A 27,908-nucleotide genomic window follows, 5' to 3' on the forward strand; every position below is an offset into this window, starting at 1 on the left:
AAGTATTCCTGATTTATGCTTTTTCACATTAACTTTAAATATAGAATACATTAAAATACTTTTTAAGAAGTACTTGATGTAATGGATTTCTTTATAGGCAACACTATTTCAATAATGGGTAAACTAAAAAATGTACTAGCTATGGAAATCTTAAGTTGGATAATAAATGCTAAAAGTGGAGCTTTCAAAAAGGCTGCTTTAACATTGTGTAAATTGAATAAAAAGAAAAAAAAATTCAATGTTTTTCAGAAGTAAGGCTATAGCTATGTAGATAGGTAGAACAACACACTGGTTGTTCAATAAAACAACATTCTGCATTCTTGTTTGCTGTTTAGCTTAATAGCTGATATTTATCTTTTATTCCACTGAGAAATAGGTAAATGTAATGTCAGTCATTCTCTCTTCTCACCTCCTGATCCTCCCACTCCATAGATCCAGTGCTCACATCAAGGATTTTAATTAAATCTTGTGCAACATTGAGGCTTTGGGACTGGGATGGAGATGAAGACAGCCTCCCTCTAGTCATTGGCTGCCCACAGGTTAAAACCAAGATGTCTGTCGCCCAAGCCCTCACATTTCCTGTGGCTCTGTGATTTTTCAGGGCACAGCAGGAATCTTTTCCAAATATGAAAAACCTATCTACTTCCTCTCTAGCATCATGCTTTATTTTAGACACTGCCAAAAGCCTAGTCTCTACTGCTCTGATATCCACAGATAACTCTTTCCCTGGCCTGGGTAAATCTCTTTTTAGTCTCTCAAAACTCCTAGGTGATTCTGAGACTCATCCTACCCAGTCAGAGATCGAGTCAGTATAAAGGCTGTATGTGGGGCCAGGTCTCCTAATACTCTAACTGGACCCTTTTTATAATCCATGTGTACAGAATAAAATCTACTGCCATTCTGAAAAACCCAACGGAGCCCTTGATGAATTATTTACTGCAAGAGAATCTGCATTCACATGAACAAACTCACGTAAGACATATGTATTTAGGACAGACACTTTTGACAGAACACTTAACATGGAGGAGTCATGTTGCCAGAAACTCAACAAATATTTGAATCTTCCATATTATAAAGGAGGAAGCTGAGATCCAAAGGATTTCAGTTAGTTTCACAGTGCCTTCTTGTGGCCCAGCGAGAATTTGTGGCCCAGTCTGGTTGAGTTAGAGCCTGAAGTCAAATCATTAAGTGCACTGCTCTGCTACATGTATAGAAGTGAGCACTGTTTTCATGTTTAGCATACAGACATCTAAACCTACTGAAAATGGAATGATGTCTAACTATAAATTAGGTTCTTAAGTACTGCTTATGACTTAGCTTACATATGATGCATCAACACTGTCACACAACTGAACACACTCCAGTGCCCTTGCAGCTATGCTGACATCTCCAAAGGCTGTGTTAGCAATTTGTGATTTAGAGCCCCCACCACAATATAAGTATATCATCTTGAAAAATAATTCTTAATTACCAGCACAATATTTCAAAAAGTCAAGTCAATGTTTTAAAGTATACTTTATGATATAATTACAACAGAGGAGATGAATACTCGCATAACTATATTTACTCTCCCCAGTAAATTTGGAAGTAACAAGATATATATCTCTCTCTACATTATGCCCTTCCTTCTAGATTTGTTTTCAAGTACAACCTTCCACAGATCAATCATTTTAAATACATTCTGCAATGTAAGCCCATTCCTGATGTTACATAATTGGCTTCTATTTCATCAAGATTGAAAATAATTTATGGTCTGATAGCGTCTCAAGTTTATTACACAGGATTTATTTTTTATAGAATACAGTCTTCTCAAAAAAAAAACCTGGTCTCTTTTCACAGAGCTGTGCATGGTTTTATGAGCCAGAGCCCAGGGCGAAGAGCCACACAGCACTGATTAGATTCATTAGGACCAGCCTGTCTGATCGGAGCTGTGGAGACTTCACCAACACAAGGGCAAGGTTGGGAACCCACCTTTCATCAAGGCCTTGCTTTGCATAGTGTAGGAAATCAATAGAAATTTCTATTAATTTGCTCAGAAAAAAGTTTTACAAATGCTTAGGCAGTCTTACTGTTCTGTTTATTCTCTTTAAAAATCGGTACTTCTCAAACTTTGATTGTATATAATATGAATCACCTAGGAATCTTTTATAAAAAGCAGATTCTATATTATTAGGTTAAGGACTGAGGTCCTGCATTTTTTACAAGCTCCTAAGTGATGTTCATGCTACTAGTCCAGGAAACAAACCATGAGTAGCAAGGCTATAAACCTTCCTTCAAAATAGATTCATATTTTATATCACTGTGCTCTCCCTAACTTATGAGACCAATTGTAGTCTATTTATTTATCTATGTTTTTTTCTAAACTATAACCTCTCTGGATACCAGAGACTTGTGTTTCAGTGCTTAATGGATAATTAATATTTACTAAATATTGATCAACCAATGAAAGAATATATATAAAATACACTTTTATACATACCCTGAAATACATGTAAACACTCCCCTAGCTACATTCTCATAAAAATGTTACCAGGACATTGGTGATTTTTTTTAAAATCGAAGAAAATTTCATAATTATAATTATAATCATTGGGGAATATTAAGTCATTTAATCCTCACAACAGCTTTTTATGAGGTAATGTCCTTATAATCCCTATTTTAAAGGTAGAAATGGAGGCAGAGATATGTTAAATGTCTTATCAAAGTTTGTACAACTTGTGTCATTGCTGGTATATGGACCTAGGAAGTCAGGCCCCATAGGCTATACATCTAAATACTACACATGAAAGTTGAAAAAGAAAAAAAAAAGAATCTATCTGTGACTTTCTCAGACTTCTTCATATGCTTTGCATCTGCAGAATGGAATAAGTCACATTGTAAAGAGTACTCACAGAATTCTCTACACTGACATTCTTGGATTTAATTCTATTCTTGTGCAACCACACAGGTTTATGGTATAAAGCAATGTGTAATTTTTCTGGGACACGAATGTGAATAACAAAAGCTATGCAAAGGTTGTCCATTGGAATAGGACATTTGGCTGGTATAAGGAGGAAGACCAATAAAGTTACAGCACCTACATGAACATAAAGCTTTATTTTTCTCTTCCTATCTTTGTGCACATAAGAATTCCAGAAAAATGGTGTAATGGTGGTATTCTTGATTATGCAAAGATTTTTATCCTAGAAAAATGCCAAGGACCTACTCCATGTTCTTGGCTGACATTCTCTTATGTGGGCACCTCAATTATAAATCTTTGCATAGTCAAGAAGAAAGAGAGAGTGTGTGTATTTAAAACATATCAGATTTCTTTATGGGAATATAATACATAACATTGTTCTTAAAGAGAAAAATAATCGTACAGCTATTTTAAGAGATAAGTCACTATGGTAACCATTTCTCTGTTCAAACTTAGAAAGGCAATGCCTTCTGTTACTGGAAGATTCCCTCTGCTTACAGCAGCAGCTATTACATATTATTTTATATGGGGGCTTTTTCTTGTCTTATACTAAATAAGTTCCCATATTAGTAAATCCCTTGTCTTTCTACAGAATGACTCATATTACATATTTAATTCTTAAATAAAAATGTTATTGGCATCCTCAAACACAAAAATAATGATCAAATATCTCATCCAGCATGTTAACAGAGGGTCATACATATCTTGAAACAATCAGGTAGTTTTATAGTCAATGATTTCAAATATGTGTAAATTTAAATTGTTTCCAGAAAACTATTTTCTAGATTAATAAAGAAAAGTTAATATGTATAACTGTATTATGCATCAAAATAACTTTACCCACATTATTATTTTTTTTTTTTTTACATTGGGAGATCTTCCTGCTCTCCCATACAATCATGCATCCTATATAATAAAAGCCTAATATGCTAAGTGTCCAGTAGTCTGGTCATCCATTCAACCAATCAGAGCATAATATGCTAATGATATGCTAAGGTTGCTCAACCGTTCAATATGACATGCACTGACCACCAGAGGGCAGATGCTCCAACAGTAGGTTAGCTTGCTGCTGGGGTCTGGCCAATCGGGACTGAGTGAGATAGGTTGAACACACCCTGGATCCCTCTCACATCCCTCCCTGGCCAGATTATGGGCCTTGATCATGTACCCCTGGGGTCCCTTGGCCTGACCTGTGCCCTCTTGCAATCCAGGATCCCTCAAGGGATGCCGGAGAGAGCTGGTTTCAGCTGAATCCTGCAGGCTAGGCCAAGGGAACCCACGGGTGCAAGAATTCGTGCCCCTGGCTCTAGTGTGTTATAATAAAAAAGGCTTTCCCTTCCAAGTACTAACCAGGCCCGACCCTGCTTAGCTCCAAGACCAGATTTCCAGCAAACAGAAAAGACCATGAAGTTTGTTCTGCTTTAATAATATCTCCCGACCCCATTTAGTCCCTTTAGTGCTTGTTGCACTGACACCTGAGAACTGTAATTTCAGGACAATAATAATTGCAATAATAATAACTATTACACATTCAACACCTGCTATGTACCAGGTCCTGTTCTAAGATCTCACATGGGCACTAAATTTATAAATTTAGTACAACCAAGGGTAGTCAGAAACAATTACTTTTAAAGAGCTCAGATTTGTTTATTTTAAAAAAAGATAATATTTGGCCTTGCATATAATCTCTTTCAATTCTCACAACACTATGAGCTTAGTAAGGGACTTTATTATACAGATCAACTTCCGTGTCCTAAAAGTCCTCCCAGAATCCACTGTAGAGATTAAGAAACAGTAATTTTTCCCTTAGTGTCAAAGTTTATGAAATGAAATAGGCAATGCACTGAATGTAAATGTGTTAAGAAGACCTCAAGCTTATACTGAATGAAGAGAGAAAAATGGCTGGTGAAACATATAATAAATATTCAACATTCCAAATCAGGAATATACATGATACCAGTATTTCCTATAATAATACATTAAAGCACCATAGTTTTGTTTGCTTATTGAAATATCCCTGGTATTCTGAATTTATACCTGATGTAAACAATGACTTTATGAGTACTACACTATATTAGTATTCATACAAGAGGCCTGAAATTTAAATATTTGCATATATATCATATTCATCTTGTTATATTTTACTGTTATTTCTTTTTTTTTGTAAAAAGGTGGATGAGTAAATAGTAAGAAAAAAGCAAGCATGATTATGATTTTGGTAGTTTGCTATAATATATTGGTGTATCAAATTATTTAATCAATTAGATTTTTTGTTTATATACAACTATTATTTCCAAGTAAGCACCCTCATAAATTATTTTTTAAGTATTAACTATAGAGGATATAATAAAATAACAATGAAACATACTCCATCACTGCACCTGATAAATACCCGAAATTCACCAATGGGATGAACTTTCTGTTATAAATAATTACCTGTATCACGTCATTAAAAATTCTAATAGGTTAAGTTATGTCATCTCATGGCAACACTATCGTGGCACTTCCTTTTCCCTAATTATGTGCTTCCTTGTTAAAAATCAGCTCTGTCTATGAAACACTGCCAAGATGCAAACTGGAGTAACAGGAAGGATTGTTACCCTTTTAAGATAGGTGTCCCACATCAATCATTTCTTAATGCCCTGTATTTCCTGAGAGCAAGGCCCATTCAGCCCCCTTCCCCCTAAAAAATGATACTATTTGAAGTCTTTTGTAACATAGGTAAATTATTTATTTCAATAAAATCCCAAAAGGCTTTGCAAAACGTCAGTGAGGGGGAGCTGAGAGTATAAAGGTCTAATAATCTTTCTGGCCCCTTGGGAGTTCTTAATTTATGAGTGATGCCTGCCTAAATGCCCTAAGGAAATTGAAATGGGCAATTTTTGTATTTCACTGTGCATGTTCAGACCACCCATTCATCCTAAATTATTAACCCTAACAGCTCTCCTCGGAGGCAGGCAAGAGGCAGGCTCATTAATATTGCCTCTCTGATAAGGAAAGGAAGCTCTGCTTGCACGCCCCCTCCTCTCTTACCCCCTGGCTGCTGACATCTGAATCTGACCAGGGGCCCACATCCAGGGGTCCTGAGCACGCTAGCTTAAATGCTCTTGCTTATTCCCACTTTTCTATTACTGAAAGAGAAGTGGCAATCTGCTTTCAAAGACCAGCCCATCACCATCTCCTTCCTGGGCTGGCCTGACCTTCAGGCAGTACAGCTGCCCGAGGTTGCCTTAAAAAGGGACTGCCAGGCTGGCTTTAATTTCTGCTGCTCTGCCTCCCAGTGTCCTCCCACGGATCTGTTTATCACACCCTCCTCACTCCTGCTGCAGTTGTTTTTCTGACTCAGTTTGTAGCCTGGACAGCTGAACCTTTCAAGGCCCTAACCTGCAGATGCTTGTACCAGTGACAAAGTACTAGTAATCCAGAGGGCTGGGAGCCAACGCTAGAACCTCCTGCTCTTTGAAAGTCTTCCCCTCCAGGCATCCCCACCCTTTCCTTCCCCGGACCCACCACCGTCAGTGGGAATGGCCGCTCTGAACAGATCGTCCCCTACTGGCACACTGAAGCAGGAAAAGGGTAGCTCCCAGACTTCGCAAGAGAACGCGGCTGGCTTCTTGCCGGCGGCTTGTTGACTCTTTCCTGGGCTCCTCTGTCCCTCTGGTTCAGAACTCAGAATTCTGAGGCGCATCAGGCCTCATAGAATTGATCCTAACGGGACCTAAAGCTGCCTCTTCATTGCCCAAAGCCCCCTGGGGATCTCCCAAACCCAAATTCTTCCTCCCCCTGAGAGAGCTCGCCAGGAACTTCTGCCTCTGGGGATGACAAATGCTCCCCGCTACCAGGCGGGTGGAGGAGGCAGCTATCCGACTAATGGTTTTGTTTAGTTTCTTGGCAAACTCTCCTTCATTCAACCTCCCTCCCGGCGTCCGGGAGCCAGGTCTAATTAGAAGAGCACCAGGCTCACCCTTCTCTAGGAGAAACTCCATTAGTCAGGGATGAAACAGCACGGAGCGAGCGTGCCAGGAGCCCTTCCTAAATTGTGGAGAGCCTTTTGATGCCTGAAAGGAAAGCTAGCACTGAGAGGGGACAGGGACGCGGGGTAGCATTGACTTGGTTAGAGACCGCCAGAACTAAGTGCATCCATGATGCTCACTGAACATGGAAACGGAGTCAAGCAAAATGTTCCTTAGGAACCTGCAAAGCCTCGGGTCAGGGTCACAGACAAAGGGCCGAAAGCTTCCGGCAGCCCAGCCCGGGACAGAACCTCAGGGCCCCGCGGCGGGAGTGGGTGCGCGGGAGCGCGCGCGGGTGGAGGAGTGGCCTCCAGGCACCCGGGTTGGGGGGCGGAGGGAGTGGTCCGTTTGGGGACGTGGGGTGCACCCGGAGTTGCGGTCACGGTACCCTGTGGCCCACCCGGGAATCAGCTGTGTAGCAGCCGTACTGCAAGCCTGTGCTCAACTCCAGCGGCCCTTGGGGTGGAGTTGCAGCCCTGAGCCGCGGCGGGCGGGGCGGGCCGGGCGGGCGGGCAGGTGGGCGGGGCGGCCGCAGGGGAGGACCGGGGCCTATAAAGTGCCCGCTGCCCCCGAGGCGGCGGCGCAGTTCCGTGGGGCGGGTGCAAGGTGGGTTGGGACCCAGCGGGGTGCGGATCGCTGCTGGGGTCTGCAGGTCCCAGGGCCCCCCAACCCCCACACCCCAGGGAGCAGGCTCCAGCGGAGAGGGTCTGCCTCCTCTCACCCCCGGACTCATTGAACCCGCAGCGGTGCCGGCGAGCGCATCGGCCTCAGCCAACTCCCCGGCAGGTGAGCCAGGCGGCGGCCTGGAAGTGGGGTGCGCAGAGGCGGGGGGTTGAGGGGAGGGGTGCCAGTGGTGCCCCGGCCGGGGCCATGGAGGGGGCTGAGCCCCGCGGGACAAGTCGGCTAACTTTGAATGAGTTTCAGGCTGCAGCAGAAGTTGGCGTCTCCGCTGGCGAGACTGCAAACTGGAGTTGCAGGGACCGGGATTCCTTCCCTTGGGGAAAAGGGGTGCTGGGCTAGTGCGTTCTGTGTGCGCGGGGCGTTTCAGGAGCCTCTGCACGTCTTTCCGGCTCTTGCAAATCTGTCCTCGTTGCCCACTTTTTCCCAGCGCCCCAGGCCGTTCTTCCCCGCGAGGGAAACGGAGCCGTTGACCATGGTTGCCACTGGCAGTTTGAACACGAAGACCCCGGGCAGCAGCGTCTCAGAGCTGCTGGACCACGGCTTCTACCCGCGGAGCCTGATCAATGGTGAGTTTCCCAGGGCCGCCTCTCCCCGCTCCAAAGGTGGCAGCCTCTCTATCGGGTTGGCAGGCAGGCGGTGTCGCCCCCTTTCCTCAGTGGAGCTGCCACAAAATCCATCCGAGGACCTTCTCTCCAAGCTTTCTAGCAACTTCTGACCATGGTAGTGAGAAACAAAAAGTAGCACAATAAATAAATAAATACATACATACATACATACATACACACACATACATACATACATACATACATATATACATACACACACATATATACATGCATAGATATTGAGGGGTGCATAGGTCTGGTATGTTGCTGACAGGCTCTTTGGGGTGAAAAGTTATGTAGGCTCCTGACCTTACCTGGCTATAAAGTTTTGGTGAATCTTAAGTGTTCAGTTATGTGTGTTTCAACAAGTGTCATCGCCCTGTAGTCACCACCATGACCCTCTCTCCCCAAATGCCCATGTAACCTATTTGCCACCAATTCCCCACCCTCCCTCTCCCCTGTTTACTTCTGCCTCCAGAGTTTCATGTAAATGGAATCATATAAAATGCACTCTTTTGTAACTGGCTTCTTTCACAAAGCTTAATTATGTTGAGATCCTCCCGTGGTTGTTGCTTCTCTCAGTATGTGCTCCCTTTTATTGCGGTGTAGTGTTCTGTGTGTGGATATAGCCATTACTCTGCTTTTAATGCCAGAGGACAATGTTAAGACTGCAGGGATGCTGGTCATGCTGCCACTTGCCATTTTAAACAGCAGTTTCTAAGCTCACATGTTGCTCTGCCATGAAGAGCTGTGTGGGCATAGGCCGATGGCTGAAGACCTGTGGGCCCTTCTCATTTAGAAGGCAATGTGGCTGGTCTAATTTTATAGGCCAACTCTAAAGTCTCTACCTTCAGCATATGAAGCTTTATAAATTGGATTGCATTTGTTTTATTTAGTTATTTAAAAAAAAAATGAGAAAAACAATGATCCAAGAGAATATGCATGTGGGGAAGCCACAACAGCCAATGAGGAGGAAGTAGGCTTAGAGAAGAGAGCCCGCAGCACCTCTGCCTGCTCCCAGTTGACTGTGTATGGCATCTTGCCAAGTGGTAGGATTAATTTGGAAGGTAGGTGACCAAATGCAGACCTATCTCTTTTCCTTGCGCAAATCTAATTTTACTTTCCTAGGACTATTTTGTTTTGGTTGGCCACGGAAAACTACCCAGCCAGTTATAAATATCCTGGTGGACCTCAAAGGTCTTCTCTGAGCAATTTTTAATCAAAAAGGTTGAAGCTAAAATTGGAATTTACAGGCCATTCCAGTAAAGACTTTTAAAGAAAGAAGCAGACTTAATAACTATTTAATATAGCTCCTCAGATACATCTTTAAATTCATCACTTAAGAACAATAGCAAAAATTTGGTATTTTAAAGCAATAAATTCATATATTCTTAGAGTCAGAAGGTAGCAGTTTCTTAGTTTAAAAAAATGTATATAACCATTTTTACTCTAGAAGTAATGCATGTTCCTTGTAAAATAAGTAGAAAAGTTTCCCAAGCAAGTAAAGGAGCAAGAAATGAAAGAAAGTCACTAGTAATCTAGGATACCCATAGATTTTTGATCCATAGTCTTTAAGATTCTGTGTGTGTACACATAAATTTTTTTAAAATGGTTGTATACTATCCACTCTATTTATCAAAATATTTCATAAATGAAAGGTCAAATGACTTGCTCTACTAGTATTACCCCACTAGTTAGTAGCAAAGTGAGATCAGCTGATCCAATATTGGATACATATTGGAAACAGGTAGATGTGATAGAGACCAATGTTGCTATCTTGGTATGTTTTTCCTGCTCCTGGATTTCTTTCTTATTTATTTATTTTACTTCAAACTTCTATTTTCTGCAGATTTTGACTACTGGGATTATGTTGTTCCCGAACCCAACCTCAATGAGGTAATATTTGAGGAGACAACTTGCCAGAGTTTGGTCAAAATGCTGGAGAACTGTCTGTCCAAATCCAAGCAAACCAAACTGGGTTGCTCCAAAGTCCTTGTCCCTGAGAAACTGACCCAGAGGATCGCTCAGGACGTCCTCCGCCTCTCCTCCACGGAGCCCTGCGGCCTGCGGGGGTGTGTCCTGCACGTGAACATGGAAGTGGGCAACGTCTGTGTCAAGCTGGACAGGATTGTGTGCGACGCCACTGTGGTGCCCACTTTTGAGCTTACACTCGTGTTTAAGCAGGAGAACTGCTCATGGACCAGCCTCAGGGACTTTTTCTTTAGTCGCGGTCGCTTCGCATCCAGCCTCAGACGAACTCTGATCCTGAGCTCAGGATTTCGACTTGTTAAGAAAAAGCTTTACTCCTTGATTGGAACGACAGTCATAGAAGAGTGCTAAGAGGGGAAACATTTTAAAAGGTCTTTTTTATGATTGGGGAATAAAACTCTGCAGCTGCTCAGTCACCGTCATTGTAGTTTGCCCTGCCTGCTTTCAATGAAAAGCCCCAAATCAAGTTCTTCTGTATTTCACAGTCACAGCAACCCCAACTAAAGGGGTTATTCTGTGGCTTTTGAGAAATGAACCCCATGTCTGCATTATATCATTTTTTTTTTTAAACAAAATGGAATGGAATGAAATGGAATAAGGAGGGAAAAGGAGCTATCCACTGTAGCTTTGTATTTGACTACACAAAGTTTTCCATGTAGTCTTGCTGATAGACTATTAAACCAACCTGTTTAGTTTGATTTTCATATTGCTTTTTTTTCTGTAAGTTTTCAGAGTGATCCTATCAATCACAGAATCTTACTGAGCGATGCTTAGTCCATCAAAACTTCCAGAAGCCCACACCACCAATTTCCTGTCCCTACTCTTAATTTGAAGGGTCTTATACAGGAGAATAGAATTAAGTGGGTGAGCATAATTAATACTTAACCCCATGCAAGAGTGAATAAGAAACTATCAGGAGGGAGAACAGAACTACTTCACTGTTTTGTTTTTTGCATTCTCCCCACTCTTCTGGGTATTTTTGTTTGTTTGTTTTAGTGTGTGTTTTTAAACATGTTTTATTGATTTTTAGAGAAAGGGAGAGAGAGAAACATCCATATGAGAGTGAAACATCGATTGGCTGCCTCCTGCATGTCCCAGAGATCAAACCCGCAACTCAGGCATGTGCTTTGACTGGGAATGGATGGAATAAGCAACCTTCTGTGCACAGGAGGATGATCAACCAACTGAGCTACACCAGCCAGGGTTTCACTCTTCTGTTCTAAAGAGGTGGCATAAACTGAAGCTGCCGTTTATAACTACAGTATTGTTTTTAATAACTTCATGGACAATATAAACTCAGTTTTTCTAGTGCTCAAGTGTTGAATGATACCTTTAAACTAAAAAAAAAAAAAAAATGGAAAATGTTAAGCTGTTATTTTGCATATAGTTGATTCCTTTTTTTTTTTTTTTTTATGTGAGTGAATATGGAGTTAGGACATGAGTTCTCAGTTCTCATCCCTTCCTTATTTGTTGTATAATCTAGCTTCTTTACACTATTACATATGCTTAATCTCAGATGAACCCTCCCACCAGTCAGTGTTATCTTATCCCTGGCCTCTCCTACAAACTCATCTATCTTTATATATTCTTCAAAGGAGATAGCTGTAGACTACCACTTTTCATTAATAAGATGGGTCTATTACAACAGACTAGAGAATAAAAGCCAGAATGGAACTCAGCTTTCTTCAACCTAGGATTTCTGTTCCTAGGGGACAAGAAAGGCCTTAAGTTTATCTTATTCTTACTGCCTAGATCATTATTCTTTTTTATGTTAATGAGAGAATGTAACCTCTACACTACAGTGTTCATTTCTGCAAATCCTTCATATCCTTACTATAGGTCATGAATAAGGACTTTATTCACATCTTCTGTCCAAGCTTTTAGCATCCCTTTACATACCTGAGGGTGGTAGGGACCGATGGCTTCATCCTGGTGTAACTCAAAAGCGGGTAGATCCTGTTACTCTTCCTATAGGTGACCCAATACTTCACTGTCGGAATCATTAAGCCCTCTCTAGGACTGGGCCAGCATAAGTCAACCTTGTTTTGCTTGTCTATTATTAGTTTGGGTTCTGAAGGTCACTGTGATTCTGTGGGCGAGGCTTCTCCAGCAGGATGTAGAGCTGTTGTCCCTTTTCCTCTAAATAGTTGTCTTTTATGTTCATGAAGTGGTGATAATGGCTCATGGAGACCTTTAATTACTATTTCTGTTAAAGGAAATTAAAGTTTGTCTATTTTTGACAATAAAGCATCATATATTTTTAATCTTTTGTCCTCTTTGTCTTTTCTGAGTTTTATTTAATGATCACCCTCAAATATATTTGACAGTATTTGAAGGAAAATAACAAAACATTTATCTATCACGTGTTTTGCTTCATAATTTTTCAAATACAAAAGTACATTTTATAGGGAGACAATAATTTGAGCTCCTTTGGCAACCACCTTTAAATACAACAACAGCTTATGGTATGAAGCTTTTCCTATAGTTTTCCTAACGCCCAAATGCAAATATATCAAATTTTGAGATCAGTGTACATTTTTATTTTTGTCAGAAAATTCTATTTGAATCATGTCTTTCTAGTATCACTGTTATTCAGCTTACCTATCCTGTCTGCTTCAAAATTTTGGTCATTAGCTCACATCTCTTACTACATAACACATTTAGTAAGACTTGCTAACTGGTGGGCACTGTACTAGGTGCTTTATATAAATTCTTTCATTCCTCACAAGAGTCCTATGAAATGAAACTACTGTCATCTCCATTTTATAGATAAATGACCAGACACAGTGAGGTTAAGTAACCTGCCCAATGCCACCAAGTTAGGCAACAGAGCCAGAGTATAAAACCGAGCCAACTGCTGCCTCCAAAAGCCCAACCAGCACAGAGACCACATCCACAGAACCAAGAGTCTGCAAAGACAATGTCAGAAACACTTGCCCCTAAATTTCAAAGTACAGTTCTTATGGTGATTTCTTGTCAGGTAGGGAAAAGGAAGAAACTACAGTACTGACAATATTCCCCATTCACTGGAGCAGAGCTGTGCTTAGAATAAGAAGTGCAAGTTTAAAAGATGCATTTCAATCCTTCCACCTTCATGCTTATCCTATACAATTAGCCTCAAAAAAAAAAAAAGTGTAATCTGTGCCCTAGCTATCTTTATTGAGAAATAAACCTGTTAGCTACAGTGCGTGATGGCCTCCTAAAGTAATGAAATGCCTTATTTTCCTCTTATTAGCAGAAAAATACCATTTTATAGTAATGATGCCATTATAATTAACCCAGTTATTAATTAATAGAAAAGGAGCAAAGAGGAGGCTGGAGAATATAGACATACAGTTTGTGCCAGGAAGCTGCAGCTTAGCACTCTCCATGTCTGTCCCCTGCAGATCCTGGGGATGATGGGAAAAGGGATTGAAGAGAGAAAGAATAGACACAAGTCCAGTAAGGACTGAATAGCATAGGAAAGGTGATTATCTGCCAGTCACACCTGGGAGCAGATCATTGGCCACAATAGACATGGCCACTGTAAGAGAACAAATCTGGGATAGGTAAACTCCCGAACAAAGGGAGTTCTTCTTGCCCTTCTCTCTTGCTGCTCACTCCTGACTCCTAGCTTGCAGGGCCCTCACACCCTGCACTGGCCCTCATGGCCAATGGCCACATGGACCCCACACAATAGACTAATGGATTGCAACTAGCCTGATGCTCTGCTGGACTCAGCTCCACCATGGAACGGAAATTTTGGACACTGGCTTTGCTTCTATCTCTGCTAAAGCCCTAGCTGCACCTTTTCCAGGACTGGTTAAAGGGAAATAGGACTTTAGAAATTGCGGGTTATAACTTCATACAAATAAAAATCACTGATTCTCCCTTGGGAGTCTTAGAAAATTCTTTTTCTCAAGATATCATAACCTGACCCCCAGCACTCAGTGGAGAAAGGGATACCCCACTTCTACTGGTACATACCCCTACTTCTACTAATAACAGAAATAGACTCAATATCCTGAATCAATTTCTCCAATGTTCTATATCCTCATGGAGTCAATTTCATATTGCACTATGGACAGTTTCTCTTTTGCATAGTAGAAGGATGTACAAGTATAAAATTCTTAGGTCTACTACATTCAGTTTTCAGTGATCTATATTGGTTTAAACAAATGATATTAACAAAAAATCCCAAGGCATGTTGACACACATGAGGGAAGGAAAGGTACATGGTCATGAGCATCATGCAACTATTCAAAACCCCAGACTATCACCTAGACTCTGCTACTGATTTTCAACTCATAATACTCCACTGGGTCCTCTGAACCTGCCACAGACAAGAGGAAAGAGACTGAGGGATCTCATAGAGACTTAGGAGCCAGGTGGAGGAGTGATGGACATGACTTCTGTCTACATCCCACATAGAACTCAGTCACATGGCCCCATTAAATTGAAAGAAGAGCTGCAAAATGTGGTTGAAAGGTGTGCTTAGGAAGAAATGAGCTTGATGAACTGTTTCTGACACACAGGAAGAGGCAAGTTACTAGTAGTCTATGAACTAATAGAGAACCCAGACACAGACCTACACATATATGGAAAGATGGTTTATGGCAGAATTGTACCTTTAAATAAATGGGTAAAGAAAGAATGGTGTTTTGAATAATTGGCACTATAATAATCATTTATCTACATGGCAAAAAATGAAATTGGATGAATATATATCAAGCATAAATATCAATTATAGGTTTATTAAAGAATTAACTATGAAGGGGACACTTTCCAAAGAGAATATAATTTTTATAATTTTGATGTAAGGAAAGATTTCTTAAAGAAGACACAAAAATGAAACTTCTATTTATCACATATCACTATAAAGAGAATAAAAATACAAGTCATGAACTGGAAGAAAGTATCTTCTACAATTATAACACAAAAAAAGTTAATACCAGAATATGTTAAATATGTTTTCAATTTCTCCAAAACAATTAGAAAAACAAACAACCCAAAAGAAAAAATATAGGCAAAAGCTTTATATAGGCATGCTACTGTAAAGGACACTTAGATAGCTGACAAACACATGAAAAGATGCTCAATCTAACTAGTAATCAGGGAAATGCAAACTATTAATATAAGCACTGTAAGGCACTAATGGATAACACATCCACATTGGTAAAAAAAAAAAAAAAAAGTTCAACATCTGGTCATTCAGATGTTGGTGAAGATATGAAGGGAAAAATATTCCCTGCAGCATGCCCATATATGTGAATTCAGTCTGGCATTTTTTTTTTTTTGTAAAATTGAAAATAAGCATATTTTATGAGAATACAATTCCATTTTTAGTTATCAAATCTAAACAAGTACACCACTGCTTTATTTTTTAATTGCCATCTAAAATTTTCACCCTAATTACAAATAATTTTTACCCTCATTACAAGTAATGTTAACTTTCAGGGTGTGGTAAATATTGATATTTTAAAATAAAAACGATTATATGTTAAATGTTTCCAATGGAATGTGGATAGCACAGTAATTTATGACCAAATTTTATTTAGAAAACACTGAAATAAGTTTTCAACAGTATAAATTTTTCAGTGTTTCTTCTTAAAGTCTAGGTTTCTACTAAATTTTACCTTTCTGTTAACTATTTTAAGTTTGACAGTCATTAGTATTTCTTCTCTGCAATAAAAACAAAATGATAAATTCAAGTTAATTTGTTAAATGGTCTATAATCATAAGGCTCTGTTAATTTTTTGACTAAGTTAACTTTACAAATAATAGAGCATAATGATCAAAATAACATTGAATATGCTTTAAAACTTTCTAAAACTATTAAACACAAAAATAATATCCCTTAGTGAGGTGAATTTAAATTAATTAATTTATACATAAATATTGTTTTATTACTAGAATTAGAGGATTAAATATCATTTCCTATTTTTTGTTTTATAAATGAAAACTCAGAAAATATATTCTTTATATCATTAAATATTTGGGAATCGAGAATATTTGGTTATTACAGTATCAAGTAGTAACCATCTTTGAGCTGCCTTCAAATTATAGATCAAAATCACACAAATATCTATCACCAAAAGTATTTTAAATAATCAATGCGCAGATAATTAAATTAGATTTTCTTTCAATGTTATTGAAATCAAAGACTAAAAACCACCTGATTGGCAAAAGGACTTGTTACTTTGGTATATTACAATAGTCTGTTCAGGATGCCTTACCAAAGTACCATAGATTGATTGGCTTAAACAATAGGAATTAATTTCCTCATAGTTCTGGTGAACTAGAAGTGTGAGATTAAAGTGTTGGCAGGGTTAGTTTTGAGGAGGAACTCCAGAAGTTAAAAATTTTTACTTCAGTTATCTAGTTAATAGGCTTGGTGATTAATGCATGTAGAAAACTATTGTTCCAGGAACGGAAGTGTGTGACAGGACCTACCCTGACTCCAGGAGACCTGCAAGCAATTCCACCTTTGCACCCCAGGAGGACCACAAGTGGTCAAGATGGTATCTGAACCAATGTGCTCCAGGGAGAGAATGCCCAGGGCAAAGATAAAAAAATCACTGGTCAGTACATGAAGGGATGCTCAGAAAATTGCTGGACTGTATCGTTTTTCTGATTAATCTTTTTCTTGAATTCCAAACCCATTACCTACACTTTTCTTCTCCATATAAAAAAGTTCAACTTGAGATGAGATATGATGTCTTTGGGGTACATAACCCACCATTTAAGTAAAGCATCCATAAAGATCCAATTGTTCTCTCTACTTGTTGGTTCTGGTAGTGACAGATCGCAGGAGCACAGACGTTTCCTGTTTCACATTCCTCTGAGACCTCTCTCCTTGTCTTGTTGATAGCTGTCTTCTCCCTGGGTCTTCACATTGTCTTCCCTCTGTACTGTTTGGGTCCAAATCTCCTCTTCTTATAGGACACCAGTCATACTGGATTAGGGCCCACCCTAAGGACCTCATTTTGACTTCATTATCTCTTTCAAGACCATATCATATTGAAGTTAAGGACTTAAACATATGAAATTTCAGATGGGGTGACATGAACCAATTAGAATAGCCTAGGTGGGAGAGGAGAAGAGTCTAAACTAGAGAAAAGATTATATTAAATATAATATGATGACAATAATTTGTTCAAGAGTCATTACAAGAAAAAAATGAACTGTTGTTGGTGGATAGATATTAAGAGGGGGAAAAAAAAAAAAAAAAAAAAAAAGGAGTTACCGGTAAACCTCTGGTATTTAGGTTTTCCTGCTGCTTTTTAATATAGGCAGTAAAATCATCACCCAGAATAGGAAATGAGTACCTATAGAAGCTACCAGAAAACTAACAGTTGCAGATCTTATATCTGGCACCATTTCTTTATTAATAACTGCTTTAGTTGGGAGTTCCCTAGAAAGAGTCTGGGATAGAGATTTATAAGCAAAAGGTTAATGCCCTTTTGATCAACACCTCTAGACAAGAGAAGGAAATAGAATGGGCTAAGCAAAGGCAATAGTTAACAGTTGATACTGTCTCCTTGAAAGGCCTTCACATGATCTCTCAGGAAGCTCTAGAGTTAGACTGCCCTTCAGAGTTATTTCCCCTGAGATAAGAGGCTTTGACTTTTATCCGTCCCTTCATTTACCAGACCTCAAAAACTTGCTGCCTAAGATAGGAATGCATGACTTTGGGCAAAGTGGTCCTCTTCAGCTGAACGCAATTCCTGAGGTGTTGACTCAGCTTGGAGCAGTCAGCCACCACCATTTCCAACAGTTTGGGTGATGCCAGCCTCAGGCATGAAGAAGGGATTTGAGTGACACGTTGCGGCATCCACTCCGGTCCATCACTTGTGACATTTAGATCCATTTGTCATATTATAAATTCTGGGTCCAACTCTTGCAGGATTTTGTCTGGTCTCTTTTCCTAGAGAAACAGATAGAGGAAGGTTACTGGGGCAAAGGGAAGCCCCGCCACTGCAGGTGGTCTCAGTGCCACAGCTGAGCATCAGTTCCTTCTCTACAACTGTTCCAGATTCCCCTTTCTTAGTCGGCTGACTTCCTAGTGGGTGACTCAGACCCTCATTACTGAGAGGTCTGAGCTCAAGGTCAACATGACCTTAGAGCATGCTTGCTGCACTTGTCCATTACTCTTGGTTGTTCCCATTATAATTCTTACCTAAATGTCAAAGCACCAATATGTTCTGCCAACTACCAAATATGCCCATGGGAATTACACATTTGTGGTCTAAATTATGCATTTGTGCTTCTCATGCTAAGCACATTCATGAACCCAATAGGCACATTCTGAGCTGGACCTGGGCCAGGACTCCAGTTCTGGAAACTGAATGGAAGACTGTGACTATGAGAATGTCCACCATCAAGAAAGGGACAGGACTTCACATGACGGTAATTACTGTAGACGGGCTCAACTGACAGCTGGCATCACCAACACTCCCAGCAGCTAGGTAAACTGCGGCTGCGAGCCACATGCTGTTCTTTGGCCCCTTGAGTGTGGCTCTTCCACAAAATACCACAGCCTGGGCGAGTCTATTTTGAAGAAGTGGCATTAGAAGAAGTTTAAGTTTTATATGTATATAGTGTTGATTTTTTACAGAGAGGAAGGGAGAGAGATAGAGAGCTAGAAACGTCAATGAGAGAGAAACATCGACCAGCTGCCTCCTGCACACCCCCTACCAGGGATGTGCCTGCAACCAATGTACATGCCCTTGACCGGAATCGAACCTGGGACCTTTCAGTCCACAGACCAACACTCTACCACTGAGCCAAACCGGTTTCGGAGAAGAAGTTTAAGTTTTAAAAAATTGGCTCTCAAAAGAAATTTCACTCGTTGTACTGTTGACATTTGGCCCTGTTGACTAATAAGTTTGCCGACCACTGAGCTAGGGGAATGAGTTCCCTAGACCTGGTTGGTGCCCTGTGGTATGTCCTTTTCAGATGAATGCAGAAAGGTGGAAGTGAGAAGTGGAAGTTTAGTTGTAATGATAGAGAAGGGAGAAATCTAAAAATGTTTTAAATTTTAAATTATCAGACTTCCTCTCTTAACTCTGTCTCTATCTCAAAGGATAACTTACAATGTTATGTTTTAAAGCCCTTGTGGATTAATTATGATATATCAAACCCAAGTCTAACTACCATGTTATGTGTCTATAATTAAACAAAGGAAGTGTTTATTAACCAAAGGGATTTGCTAAGGTCTCATGGATTTGTAGTAGGTGGAGAGAACAGCTGGAAAATTCCGACCCGACTCACAGAAAAGGGCATAAGAATAACTCCCTAAATGGCAAGATTAGCTCTCCAAACTGTTGCATGCCTTCAACTTCTTGACTTATGATCTTAGGTAGGATGAAAAACAACCAGACCGTGAGAAAACTGCTTTTCTATCATTGGTTCTCCAAATGCGAGGTGGCCCAGTTGAAATAAAGGCCCAAAATAATAGGATGTGGTCAGCACCATACCAGACGGCCTCTTCAGTTCCTGAGGGAGCGAAGCATACTTTATTGCTGGAGTTACAGAAATGCTGGTGTTCACCGCCACAGCCCAAGTTCAAGGCTGCTTTGGATTCAAAGTCCTAAAAAGTGCTGCTTTTGTTCTTTATGATAATCAACCCAACTGCTGTGCACTCAAACCCTTCCATCTTTCAGCATTGAAATCATGGGAGAGAGTAGAGTATTATTCATTTTTTAAAATTGTTCTTATTGCTCGAAGACTGGTATACATCGTTTCTCTTTTTCTGCTTATTAAAGAGAAACAATGTATACCAGTCTTATAAATATGTATGTTCAACAAGCATCTCTGGGATGTGCTATGACTGGGCAAATGGGGGAAGTTCCCATGCTTCTGCTCTAGCCCCGTGTAGCATTCCTAAGAAACCTCCTTTATGCTGAACTGCACTCTAAAAATACCAGAATTCACGAGGGGGGGGGGGGGGGTGTAGGATTAGAGAAAGCCACCCAAATCTGTGCAAGGTTGTAACCAGAGCACTAGATAAATAAATAAACAAATAAATAAATACACAACCTAACTAAGCAAGCAAACCAAAAGCTACACCAGTAAATACATACTACAGTAAATACAGGATTTGACCATTGGAAGAAGTGAATGCTAGCTTAAGGAAAGGGTGGGCAAGAAGGATTACACTGTCAATTCATAGAGACCAGGACAAAAACTTTAAAACCATCTGGGAGAACCAAGCAACATGTACTTTCAAGAGAGAGTGTGTGGCCTAATGGATCCTAGGGGAAGCCAGGAAGTGAGGGGCCCCATCCCAGCACTGTGTTCTTCTGTGGCTTGCTGCCTCTCCCTGCTGTGAGGCAATCTACACTCAGTTTTTGTTACTCACTGGAAATTATGGTGAAATCGCATATGCACAAAACAAATTCCACATTATACTGACATCGCTCCCAAACTACTTAACAATAACTTTTGAGGTAATGTGTGTAATGGATACTCATGTTTTTGAAGTACAGGATTTACCATAGACTTGGTTTACTCATGGCTGCAAAAATAGAACTTAAATTAACCTTTCAAAGGGGACATTTAAATAAGAATCAAGAGATTTGAAATAGTGGTGCTTTCTAACTCAGTGACTTCCTTGCAAACATCCCCGAGGCTGCTGTTGGCACAACTGCTACGGCCCACACGGGAAACTGGCTGTCACCCACCTCCACACACACATTCCACACAGCCCCACTTCTTCAACTCTTCATGCTTCTATCAAAGGTCTAGGAGAGCACCACATACTAGCTGCAAGGGAGGCTGGAAAGTCAAATATCTGACATACCTGTTAGTTTCTATAATGTGTGTGTATGTGCATGTCGGTGGTGGTGGGGTGTCCTAATGATGGAAAGAACATTCAGATGCTGAAAGGGAAAAGAAAAATCCATACCCTTTAAAGATATTAAAAATTGGAAGAATTGAAATTTTATCAGGTAACTTATAAATTAAATTATGATATAACCATATAGCCATCGGGTGGGATTCAGAAACTAGGATTTAAAAATTTGTGTTTCTTAGATAATTTAATGTTTTCAAAATTCTCATCTCTGTTTTCTATTCCTATATCCTTCCTTTACTATTTATTTACATCCCAGGAGCCAGACTGGAAATCCAAACTAAACTGGAGAACATGCACCTCGCATCACCAACTGAGGTCCAGCTGAGGAGGAGACTTACATCAGGGAAGGACAGAAAACACCCAGAGACCAGTAGGAAGGGTGAGGCCTCCAGAGGAGTGACCCAGCTCCCAGGAGCGGCAGGCCAGCAGGCTGAGAGTGAGAGGGAGCTCCCGGCTAGGGAGGGTCTGTTCCCTCCAGAAAATAGAGGCCCAGAACCCAGGCTGGGCTCCACAGCCCGGAGCACCAGAGCCCAGGCCCACGGCCCATGTAACATCCAGCTGTGAAAGGTGCCAAGGCTGCTGGCCACGGTGGAGTCTGGAGCCGCAGACGGATGCTGGTTGGAGAGAAAGCTGCTGTTGCTTGTGTGTTTGTTTTTAACCCAGAGCATAGGAGTTTTCATTTGCTACTCACTGAGGCTTAGGTATTCAAGGTGCCTAAGAAGAGGCCGGGGTGGGAAGTATTGCAGGAAGACGTGGAAAAGCAGCAGCCAGGAATATTTGGTCCTAGGCCCCTTAAATAAAAAGGTCATTTTTCCTGAGAGGAGCTAGCAGCTCCCAGTAGCCAGAAGGCAGGAAAAGAAAAAAACCACCCCCTATGATATAGCCTGTCCCACCCGCAGGAGCCCTGCATGCCATGCCCCTCGTTTGACCTTTACACAGGTAACAAAAGCAGAGGCCAAGCCTATGGGTTAGAACAGGCTCAGGAGCCCTCAGTGACTGGATTGGGAGAGGGGCTGCCCACCATCCTGGGCACCAGCTTTCCCTGCACGGGAGAGCTGATAAAAACTCCAGTTTCCAGCCGACTCCACTGGTCTCCATGCAAGGATCTCTGTCCAGCTGAGGGCAGATGAATATTTTGGGCCATTTGCAGAGCAGTATCTCTGGGGTGGGGAAACACACCCACTGCATCCCCTGAAAGCTAAACAGAACCTCCCTTACCTAAAGCCATTTTTTAAATACAGACAGCAATTTTTTAAAATACATACATTTTTACTGATTTCAGAGAGAAAAGGAGAGAGAGAGAAAGAGAGAGAGAGAGAGAGAGAGAGAGAGAGAGAGAGAGAGAGAGAGAGCAATGAAGAGAGAGAATCATTGGTTGGCTGCCTCCTGCGGGTCCCACACTAGGGATTGAGCCCATAACCCAGGCATGTTCCCTGACCGGGAATTGAACTGTGACCTCCTCCTTCATAGGTCAACACTCAACCACAAACAGCCTTTTGAGTAATTGAGATTGACAGCTGGCTTGCAGGCAAAGGTGGGCAGGGGTGTAGCCCCGGGAGTCAGGAGAAGTTTGCAGGGAAGTTTCCTGCTAAGAAACCTGCTTTAGAGTGCACACTCTCCACCCCAACACCCTCCCCCGAGCCCCCCACACACACACCCTGCTTGCAGCCAAGGCCTATGGAGACAGACATAAGCAATGGGTTGGTGGATCATTGGAGCTTCAAGCAGGCTGCTGAAATCCAAAGGAAGATAGTCCTGACAGTAATTAGGACCTAAGTACCGTACAGGAAGCCCAGAATTGGCAAACAGAATGAAAGAGTAGGATCCAAAGGGATAGCCCTAGGGCACTAAACTCTGCCACTTTACTTTTCTTTCCTCTTTTTTCTTCCCTCTTCTATTTTGTTTTCATTTTTTATTTCTTCTTTCTTTTTTCCAATTTTAAATTTATCTTCTATATCTATCTGCTTTATCGATTTGTTATAATTCTAGTCTCTGTTGTTCTGTTCATATACCTAATTTTCCTCTTCCCTTTTCCTACTCAATTTTTTTCCCAATACTTTTTTATTTTTATTTTCGTTTTCTCTTTTCTTTTTCTCCTACTTTCTCATCCTTTTTTTCCTTTTTTATTTTAGTTCTATCTGCTTTTTCATCTATTTTCCTTTGCAAATATTTTTCTTTTCATTTTTTCTTCCTCTTTTATTTTAAATTGTTTTTCTTCCCCTACTCCACTAATTCTTTATCTTTATTTTTAATTTTTTTAATTAAGGTATTATATTATCCTTATTTTATTTCAGCTGTGTGTCTTCATACTTCCCCTATTTTTGTTGTTTTTTTGTTTGTATTTTTATTTGTTTTTTGTTTTTGCCTCATATTTCTTTCTTTTCCATAATTCCTGCTCTTTTTTATCTTTTCTCATTCTCTCTTCTCCAGTGGTTGCTTTTGTTGGTGCTGTCGTGGTCTTATGTATGTTCTTGTTTTGTTTCTTTTGTTTCATGTTTTGTTGTGTTGTATTTTGTTCTGTTCAGTCAGCATATCCACAACAGCTCACATGATGTGGTTGCAGGTGAGCTACATAGTCAACCAGCCTGAGAGGATACTCCATCCTGGAACAGACAATAACATTCAAGACTGAACTATAACAGGATAACCCAAATAACCCAAGTAAGGGGCTTTCCTGGAGCACCCAGCTCAGGAGATTTAAGAAACTGCATCACTGGGTCTCACAAAATACTTCATATATTACATCATCCCACAAAATCTGGGAGGCAAAACAATTTGATCTAATGCATAGAAACAAAAACAAATGGAGGAAAACATGGAGAGACAAAGAACAACCCTCAAGTGAAAGAAAAGGAGGAATTGCCAGAAAAGGGAACTAAGTGAAATGGAGATAAGTAAACAATTTGTCAGATAAAGAATTCAGAGTAATAGTAATAAGGGTACTCAAGCATCAGTGAGAACTACAAGCAACTTAATGAGACATATCATGTATTAATGAGAGCTACACCAAACATGCAAAGAGAAATTGAAACAATAAATAAGAATCAATTAGAAATGAGGAATGACATACCTGGAAAAAAGAACACTCTGGAAGGATTCAACAGTTGACTAGAAGAAGCTGAGAACAGAATCAGCAGAATCAATGAATTGGAAGACAAAGTAGAAAAAACTCCCATTCAGAGCAGCAAATGGGGGAAAAAAAAATTAAGCAGAAGAATCTAGGAGCTTTGGGGATAACATGAAACATAACATTTCCATTATGGGGTACCAAAAAGAACAGAATCTGAGAAAGGAACATTAAAGAAAAGAGAGAATCTTAAAGGGTGCAAGAGAAACAGAAAGTTACCTACAAGGGCATTCTTATTACACTGTCAACTGACTTCACAATAGAAACATTTTAGGCCAAAAGGAAATGGCATGAAATATACAAAGTAATGAAAACCAAGTGACTGAATCCAAGATTACTCTACCCAGCAAGGCTATCATTCAAAATTGAAGGTGAACTGAAGAGTTTTAAAAACGAGAAAAGGTTAAAAGATTTTATTACCATCAAACAAGCATTGCCAAAAGGGACTGTTATAAGAAAAAGAAATAGAGGGAAAGAGAAGAACACAAGCATAAAGGATAAGAATGACAATAAATAAGTGCCTATCAATAAACACACAACAACCAAAAATCTATGGGACACAGAGATAGCAGTCCTGAGAGGGAAGTTCATAGCATTATAGGCCTACCTCAAAAAAACAAAACAAAACAAAACAAAAACAAAACAAAAAAAAAAATCTTTCAATAAACTATATAATCCTACAACTTAAAGAATTAAAAAGAACAACAACAAAACCACAGAGTAATAAAATGAAAGACATAATAAAGTTCAGAGTGGAAATAAATGACATAGAAACTAAAACAATAGTACAAAAGGTCAATAAAACCAAGAGCTGGTTCTTTGAAAAGATAAACAAGATTGATGACCCTTTAGCCTGCCTCATCAAAAAACAAAGAAAGAGAACCCAAATAAACAAAATCAAAAATGAAAGAGGTTAAGTAACAACTGACCCCACAAAAATAAAAGGACCATAAGAAATACTATAAAGAACTAAATTCCAACAAATTGGACAACCTGGATGAAATGGACACATTCCTAGAAAAATACAATTTTCTAAAAGTCAATCAGGAAGAGTCAGAAAATCTGAATAGGTTGATAACTACTGATGAAATTAAAGCAGAAAAACAAAAACAAACAAACAAAAAACACCTCGTAGTAAACAAAAGTCCTGGTCTTGGTCCAGGTCCTGAGAGCTTCACAGTGAAGTCTTACTAAAAATTTAAAGAAGAACTAACACTTATACTCCTCAAACTATTCCAAATAATTCAAGAGTAAGGAACACTTCCAAGTTCTTTTAATGAGGCATTACCTAAATCCCCAAACCAGATAAAGACACTTCAAAGAAAGAGAATTACAGACCAATAAACCTGATGAACATATATGCTAAAATCCTCAACAAATATTAGCCAATTGGATCCAGCAAACGTTAAAAAGATAATTCACCATGACCAAGTGGGATTTATTCCAGGGATGCAAGGCTGGTACAATATTTGCAAATCAATAAATGTGATATACATCACATAAACAGATTGCAAGATAAAAATCACATGATCATATCAGTTGATGCAGAAAAATCTTTAGAGAAAATCCAACTCCCTTTTTTGATTAAAAAAAAAAAAAAAAAAAAAAACTCTCAGCAAAGTGGAAATAAATGGATAATACCTCAACATAATAAAGGCCATGTATGACAAACCTATAGCCAACATCATACTCAATGGGCAAAAACTAAAACCATTTCCCCAAAGAATAGGAATAAGACAGGGATGTCCACTTTCACCACTCCTTTTCAACATAGTACTAGAAGTTCTAGCCATAGTGATCGGACAAGAAGAAAAAATAAAAGGCATTCAATTTGGAAAGGAAGAAGCAAAACTGTCATTATTCACAGATGACATGATAGTATACATAGAAAACCCTAAAGACTACTAGATTTAACCAGGTCAGTGTAACTCAGTGGTTGAACACTGACATATGAACTAGGCGATCACAGTTCAACTCCTGGTCAGGGCACATACCTGGGTTGTGGCTTGATCCCCAGTAGAGGGTGTGCTGGAGGCAGATGATTGATCATTCTCTCTCATCATTGATGTCTCTATTTGTCTCTCTGTCTCCCTTCCTCTCTGAAATCAGTAAAAATGTTTTTTAAAAACAACTAGAGTTAAATGAATTCAGCAGGATTCAAAATTAACACCTAGAAATCTGTAGAATTTTTATACATCAACGAGAGGCTCTGTGCATGAATTCATGCACGTGTGGGGTTCAGCTGGCCCACCCCAATCGGGACTGATCGGGACTGGGCAGGCCAAGGGGAGGGGCTGCAGGAGGTTGTCTGGCCAGCCCTGCCCCTGATCAGGACGGGTGGCGGGACACAGTGTGTGTTATAGCAACCAGTCATTCCAGTTGCTCTGGTTGCTTGGCTTTATATATATAGATAATAAACTCTCATTAAGAGAAATTAAACAAACAATCCCATTTACCATTGCAACAAAAAAAGTAAGATACTTAGGAATAAACTTAACCAAGGAGGTAAAAAACCTGTACTTGGAAAACTACAGCATGTTGAAAAAAGAGATAGAGGAAGATATAAATAAGTGGAAGAATATACTGTGTTCATGGATAGGTAGAATTAACATCATTAAAATGTCCATTCTACCCAAAGCAATATACATATTCAAAGCAATCCCTATTAAAATACTAGTGGTATAATGCTGGAAGCTAATTCCAGCATGTCATAATAAATGCAAGAAGTCCTCAAAAGGTTGATGGGCTTCTATATTTGGCAGGTCTGCACCTTATAACCAGCTGCTGGAATAGCTGAAAGCCTTTCCCAAAACCTGAAAATCTGCATATATTATTGCCAGCTACTGGAACAGCTGAGGGCGGTCCCCCTAACCTGACAATGCCTATTGTATACCAAGCCTTACCTTTGATATGTATATCTGCTTTGTTTCAGGGAAATTTGTGTTAATAAAAATCTAGGGGTCCAGAGATTCAGAAAACTTGGTTACCGAAGCTGGTTCTCCTCTGGCTCCTCAAAATGCCTTCCAAATTTATATTTCATGTCTAGTCTCTTTATTAATTTACATGCAGCCCCTTCTCAAGATTCATGAACCCTTCTAGATGCCGAGAAACACCCCAGCAGAATAATTCACAAATCGAGAACAAATATTCTAAAAACTTATATGGAACCAAAAAAAGACCTTAGTAACCACAGAAATCTTGAGAAGAACAAAGTTGGAGGGATCAAAATACAAGATACCAAGTAATACTACAAAGCCACTGTGCTCAAAACAGCCTGGTGATAGCACAAGAACAGACATACAGATTAGTGGAACAGAACAGAGATCCCAGAAATTGACCCAAGCCATTATGTTCAATTAATATTTGACAAAGGAGGCAAGAACATTCAATGGAGTAAAGACAGTCTTTTAGTAAATGATGTTGGAAAAATTAGACAGGTACATGCAAAAAAAAAAAAAAAATGAAACTAGACCCACCAACATACATAATACACAAGAATAAACTCAATATGGGTAAAAGACTTAAATGCAAGTCAGGAAACCATTAAAATCTTAGAAGAAACCATAGAGAGCAAAATCTTAGACATATTTTATAGAAATATGTTTACTGATACATCTCCTAGGGCAAAGGAAACTAGGGAGAAAATAAATGGAACTACATCAAAATAATAAGCTTCTGCACAGCAAAAGTAACCAGC

The 27,908-nt window shown here is 39.8% G+C and overlaps 1 protein-coding gene across 1 annotated transcript; it reads left to right on the top strand.

Annotated features, from left to right (window-relative positions):
- Positions 1–8,086: 8,086 nt before the first annotated feature.
- DDIT4L (DNA damage inducible transcript 4 like) lies at positions 8,087–12,511 on the top strand. The gene is made up of 2 exons (XM_084886117.1): positions 8,087–8,219; positions 10,108–12,511. The coding sequence occupies exons 1-2, from the start codon at positions 8,126–8,128 to the stop codon at positions 10,596–10,598; spliced, it is 585 nt and encodes a 194-aa protein (XP_084742243.1). The 5' UTR covers positions 8,087–8,125; the 3' UTR covers positions 10,599–12,511.
- Positions 12,512–27,908: the final 15,397 nt, after the last annotated feature.

Source organism: Pipistrellus hanaki (genome assembly GCF_964339955.1).
Source record: "Pipistrellus hanaki genome assembly, chromosome: 1".
Classification (NCBI taxonomy): Eukaryota; Metazoa; Chordata; class Mammalia; order Chiroptera; family Vespertilionidae; genus Pipistrellus; species Pipistrellus hanaki.

Excerpts from the sequence above, each read along its gene's own strand:
- DDIT4L (XM_084886117.1), top strand. The coding sequence starts at position 8,126 with ATGGTTGCCACTGGCAGTTTGAACACGAAGACCCCGGGCAGCAGCGTC. Across the intron at positions 8,220-10,107 it reads CCCGCGGAGCCTGATCAATG|ATTTTGACTACTGGGATTAT; the intron begins GTGAGTTTCCCA and ends TATTTTCTGCAG.